Source organism: Alnus glutinosa, chromosome 9 (assembly GCF_958979055.1).
Source record: "Alnus glutinosa chromosome 9, dhAlnGlut1.1, whole genome shotgun sequence".
Taxonomy (NCBI): Eukaryota; Viridiplantae; Streptophyta; class Magnoliopsida; order Fagales; family Betulaceae; genus Alnus; species Alnus glutinosa.
Genome location: NC_084894.1, coordinates 6190384 through 6196413, shown reverse-complemented (window position 1 = coordinate 6196413; position 6030 = coordinate 6190384). Strand labels below are relative to the sequence as shown.

Sequence of the window (6030 nt, the reverse complement as noted above, 5' to 3'; positions counted from 1 at the left end):
GATCACACCTAACTGTTAGAAAAAGTATTTTGTTTTGGCGTTATTCGTAATCATATATGAAATAGCAGAAAATGTTTAATTTTCATAAAGTAGTCTTCACTTTTAAAAGGTCCAATAGGTCGTTTCTCAGTCCTAATCTGGTAGGTCATCCTCTCGGACTAGCTATTCATTCCCTTGGAGGCTAATCGCTTCAGTAACTAGCTAATCTGACCTTTTTTTTTCTTTTTTTTTTTTAAAAAAAAAAAAAATAATAAACTAGTCTTATTAAAAGCGTAAGGCGCTCCTAAATATATTGGAAGTATACAAGAGAAAGCACCTAACTAGAAATCGAAAAACGAACAAAAAAATCGCCAAAAGTAAGCGATAAAGGGGACAAAAAAGCCTACGTCCAAAATACAAAGAATGAAAAAAAATAAGCTAAAATATCCTTCAAGAATCTCTTCGAATCCTTGAAACATCTATTATTTATTTCCTTCCAAACACACCAAAGAATGCATGTTGGCTCCATTTTCCAAATCGCGCCTTTCATATGTCTACTAAAAAGCAAACAAGTCAAGGATTCCCCTAGGCATAACCTATGACAAACCAAAACAACTAAAGAGAGCACTCCACGTAACGTAAGCCACATCGCAGTGAAAATGAAGATGATCCGCTAATTTCCCGTTTTGTTTGCACATGCAATATCTATCTATCAAAATAACATGTTTTTTCCTGAGGTTATCCATTGTAAGGATCTTATTTAGAGCCACCAGCTACTCAAAAAAGCTGCCTACGAAGGAGCTTGAGTCCGCCATACGCTCTTCCAAGGAAAGTGACTCCCCACAGAGCAAGTCAGAGAGCTAAAGAAGGACCCGACAATGAACAATCCTTTTTTGGAGGAGACCCACCACAGCCTATCTTCACTACCTCTTCTGGCAATGACTGAGTACAACACCTGAAAAAAAAAACATCCACAAAAGAAGCATACTTCGCACGAGCAATCCCAAATAAAACATGAAAAACTTCTTTAAGAGCTGTATCCCTACACCACATATCATGCTAAAATTTGGTCATAACTCCATCCCCTACCTCAAATTTAGAAAGGCCTAAAAATTTCTTTCACAACCCCATCCCAAATGCACCTGCATGTACTAAAAAGCACCAACCTCCTTATAAACTGCCAAACTTGGAGTCCATTGCAATTCTCCACCAAGCTTACCTCTTAATCACATAACGTCGTAACCATTTACCTAACAACCTTTTCCTTTTCTTCTTGGTTTTTTTTTGTTTTTTTTTTCTTCCCGGGCCTCAACACAGCGCCGTCTCCTTCTCAAGTGGTTCCCTTGGGTTTTCCCTCCGCCCTCCTCTTTCTTTCCGTCAGACCCAACCTCTCCTCCACCCCCTCCCTGCTCACTGTTGCCTTCTTCCTTGGATTTGCTGGGTTTTTCAGATCTAGTTTTCTAAAAACAAGATTTGCTTCTCCACGCCAATCTTGTCACCAGACTCGCCTTGCAACCTTTTTCCTCCGGCCTCTTCGCCCCTCGCTGCTGTTCTCCTCGTCTTCTTCGGGCTCCCATGTGTCGGCACGTAGCTTGTACACCCAAGCTAGATGTCCCTTGCTGCTCTCCAATGCGCCCCACCTGTACCCCCATCGGTCGCCCTGCTCCTTGTCGTTCTCCTCTGTGGCTCTTTCTGGTCTACATGCACCAGCGCGTGGCTTGCTCGCCCAGTTTAGGTTTTTATTTGTATTTCTGTTGTAATTTTTTTTTCCTGTTTTTCTTATTGTGTCTAGAATCTCGTTGTTTTATTTTGTGTGGGAGACCTTTTATTCTAGAGTTTTTGTTATGTTCTTAGCAGTGCCCTCCCCTCTTCGACCCCTGCAAGGGGATTGTTGTTTCCATTTCCTTAGTAGTGCCCGCGCCTCGACTCTCGCAAAGGGGTTATTGTTCTTGGCAGGTGGAAAGGCACTTTCGAAGGTCATGCCCCTGCCTTTCACTGTTTTGGTACTTTATCCACTTTATGCATCATAATCCTTTGACTTTATTCAAAGTAAAGAGGATCAAATTTTTTTTGATTTATTTGGAGTAAAAAACACTTGTGGCGTTGTTTTTTTAATTTGGGTTTATTATTGAGAGCCTACCCTTCTTGATCTTTCATTGTAACCTTGTTCCTTTGATGAATGAATATTATATTTACAAAATAATAATAATAATTAATATTTGCCGATCATTATCGTCATAATAGCCAATGTTGATGGGATCGGATCCTCTATAATTATTTGTTTGAATTTAAAAGAATTTGAACTTGTAATTATGAGAAACTACTTATATCACTCACCTGACCAAATGAGTAATTGAGTAATCAAATTTTTATTTAACCTAAGGAGTCTCAAAAATAGTCTACCAAATAAATAATGGTAGAAGATCGTAATATGATGATGACGGTATCAATAATGTCATTTTTTCAAACAAAATGTGATGCAATACGGCCATCTTGTCACATGAAAAATCTGTCCTTTTGCGTGTGGTCTCGAGACTTTGTGGCCAAGCATTAGTAGACATCATCATATCTTTCGTTGCTTCTATGCTTCTATACCAAATCCTTGGCCCATATCTCCGCCAAACCCTAATTAATGTCACTTTATGATAATTACAAAATATATATATATATATATATATATATATATCCAATCTTTTTCACATAATAACCCAACCGACCTTTTGTCTCACCGGCCTGAGCCGGAGTATCGTAACCCACAGAAGCTGAGGATCAAATGCCCCCGTCGAAAATTCCACGTTGAAAACGTTAATATAGCAGACCACCAATATTTAACCTAAAAATAAAAATAAATAAATAAAATGACAGTCACTAAAATTGAGGCCTATTAATACAGCCAAAGAAGACGTTACTAAAGCCTTAATTTAATAATAAGGTCATCACAATTATCCTCCTAAGTCCCAAACTTGCAAGCAATTTAGTCAACTAACAAAGATGTTAATTAAATAAATTTTATATCTAACGAATTTTGTGATAATTTTATTTAATTAACACCAACCTCATTTTATTATTATTTATTTTACTTCTTCTTTTCTTGATCAGATATTTTGTCTCCAAGAGATAATTCAATCGGCTGAGAATCACGTCTCGTGAAGCGAAGGTCACTAGTTCAAATTCCTCTTTCTTCTTGTGTGGACATATAAAAAAAAATTAAAATAAATATTTCCTAAAATAAAAATTGCAATCATAAATGCACCATAAGAATTTAAGTGGATATTTCCTAAAATAGAAGCCATTGTTGACGGGAACGTAGTTTGACTGTCTCCCTCTACAGTCCACACGCCAACCAATACACCATTTCTCTTTGACTCTCTCTATAAAACCCTCCGTTAGCTCTAATCAAAGAACCAAAACAAGCATTTCTGGAAATAGAGCTATCACCTATGGCTTCTTGTTCAACTTCAACCACCACACCTCTCACAACCGCCGATCAAGGTGGTGGCACGGCGATCTCGGCCGTCCATCCCGACATCATCCAGACCCACATCCTCACCCGACTTGATGGCCCCACTCTCGCCTCCGCGGCGTGCGCATCGTCCCACATGCACGCCCTCTCCACCGAAGAAAAACTCTGGCGGGACATCTGCGCCGCCACCTGGCCCTCCATTGACCACCCCCGTATCCGCCACGTCATCTCCTCGTTCCCATCCGGACACCGCTCCTTTTTCTCGGATTCATTTCCAGCCCTCGATCACCGCTCTCCGGCGCCGAAGAATCGGCCCCACCGTCCATCTCTCCCGTCGGAGTTAATTTCCGCAGTCGATATTCACTACAAGCACGAGCTTATCTTCTCCAAAGTCCAAGAGTCCGAAACCGAGACTGCCTGGTTCCTCTGCTCGCCTTTCCGGGTCGACCTACTTGACGAGAAAGAGTCCGTTCGAACGCCGATACGACACGTCGGAGAGGGCGAAGCGTGGCTCAAGAGCCTCGAGGAGAACTTGACCCTGACCTGGATCGTCATCGGCCCGTCCCGAAATTGCGCGGCAAACGTGTCCAGCCGGAGACCCGTGTCGGTGCAACGGCACTGGTTGACCGGGGAGATACAGGTCCGGTTCGCGACGATCATGGCTGGCGAAACGTCGTCGTCGTCGGAGTTGGTACAGTGCGGGGTGGTGGTCACGTGCGGGGGGAAGGTGGGAGGGGAGGTGCACGTGAGGGAGGTGAGCTTGCAGGTGGAGGACATGGAGGGGAAGCATATGAACGGGAGGGACAGTTTGGTAATTTTGCAGGCCGCCATGGAAAGCGGAAGGAGAAAGAAGGAGAGGACAGGTGAAGGGAAAGAGAGGTTCGAAGAGTTTTTAGAGATGAAGAGGGAGACAAGGAAGAGAAAGGAGAAGAGAGAGAGGGGTTTGGACATGCTTTTCATTTTCACTGGGGTTGCCATTTTCGTGGCCTTCTGGTCCTATGTTTTGTTCAGATAGGGAAGGGAAACCGTTAGTCCTACAGTTACTATACAGTTGAATATCAGTAGCACACAGCAGACGAAGAAAGAGAAAAGAAAAAGGGAAAGCCTTCATTATATGATTAAATTTATTCACAATTTATGATTGGATCAGGAAAAAGAAATAAAAAGTGCAATGCAATTGGAAGATTTTCTCACCATTGTATCTCATTTTTAATAAACCATTTTACTGGTTTATTTAATTTGAGTATTAATTTCATTATGGATTTTATTGTAAAAGGGATTTGAGTTTCCTACAATATGCCATAATTTTTTTTTTTGCCTTTTCTTTTTGGTTAGTTGCACGCTCCTTTACTGTGTCGAATCACATTCAAAGTACTGCCAAAATAAAAAAAAGAAAAAAAAAAAAAAAAGGCCAACATTAGAGGGTTTAAAATAGCTGGGCTAAGTTAAAAAAAATTACACTTCCTATGCCTTCCAACTAAAAAATATTAATCAAAATAGTACTGTGTAATCAGCGCAGAATAGAGCCTTATGTAGATTAGGCGGCCACCTAAAGACCTCAATTTTTTTTTTTTTTTTAAAAAAATCATTTCTTAAAAAAAAAAGGCCTTAATTACCATTAATACACTTTAATAAGGCACCAAATTATGGTAAAAATAAATTTAAGAAATGAATTAAAATTAAAAAAATGCTAAGAAGATATAAAAAGTCCCAAAAGTTATGAATGCCTTTATTACTAAAATTGAAGGCCTTAAGTTAAGTCTAAGGATGTGTTTGGGATTGCAATTTCGTAGACAATAAGTGCGATTGTAAACCAAATCGAAGAACATAAATCGTTTGGGAACTGCGTTTTTAAAAATTGCGATTTGAAAATGCTGAAAATCTGTTTTTTCAAATCACAGGTAAGATGGTGCTTTTTTGAAAACGCATAATTTTAAAGGTTAAACTGCGATTTTACCAAACGCTTAACTGCATTTTTAAAAATCACTTTTTTCAAATCGCACATTTTAAAATCTTATTTTAAATCGCACTTTCTGAAATCGCAAACCCAAACAGACCCTAACATTCAAAGACAAAATAGAATGAAAAAAATAAGTGTGAGGAAGATATGAAGTCTCAAAAGTCTGATTTTTGAGGCTTTAATTACTAAAATTAAATGTTTTTTTTTTTTTTATACGTCCACACAAGAGGGAAGAGAAGGATATTTGAGCTAGTGACTTTCGCTTCATGAAGCGTGATTCTTAGCCGATTAAGCTACCTCTTGAAAACAATTGAAGGCCTTAGCTTAAGTCTAACGTTCAAAATTTCTTGATAATAAGATGCTCATGCGGCGCTTAATTAAAATATTAATTTATATTATATATATCCAATCTTTTTCACATAATAACCCGACCGACCTTTTGTCTCACCGGCCTGAGCCGGAGTATCGTAACACGCAGAAGCTGGGGATCAATTAAGCTCGGCCTTAATTTAATAATAAGGTCATCACAATTATCCTCCCAAGTCCCAACTTGCAAGCAAGCAATTTAGTCAACTAATAAACATGTTAATTAAATAAATTTTATATCTAACGAATTTTGTGATAATTT

General features: G+C 39.2%; 1 protein-coding gene across 1 annotated transcript; it reads left to right on the top strand.

Annotated features, from left to right (window-relative positions):
• Positions 1 to 3374: 3374 nt before the first annotated feature.
• Positions 3375 to 4635, top strand: LOC133878241 (F-box protein At2g27310-like). Its single transcript, XM_062316773.1, has one exon. It carries the CDS (start codon positions 3420 to 3422, stop codon positions 4455 to 4457), a length of 1038 nt encoding a protein of 345 aa, XP_062172757.1. The 5' UTR covers positions 3375 to 3419; the 3' UTR covers positions 4458 to 4635.
• The last annotated feature ends 1395 nt before the right edge of the window (positions 4636 to 6030 follow it).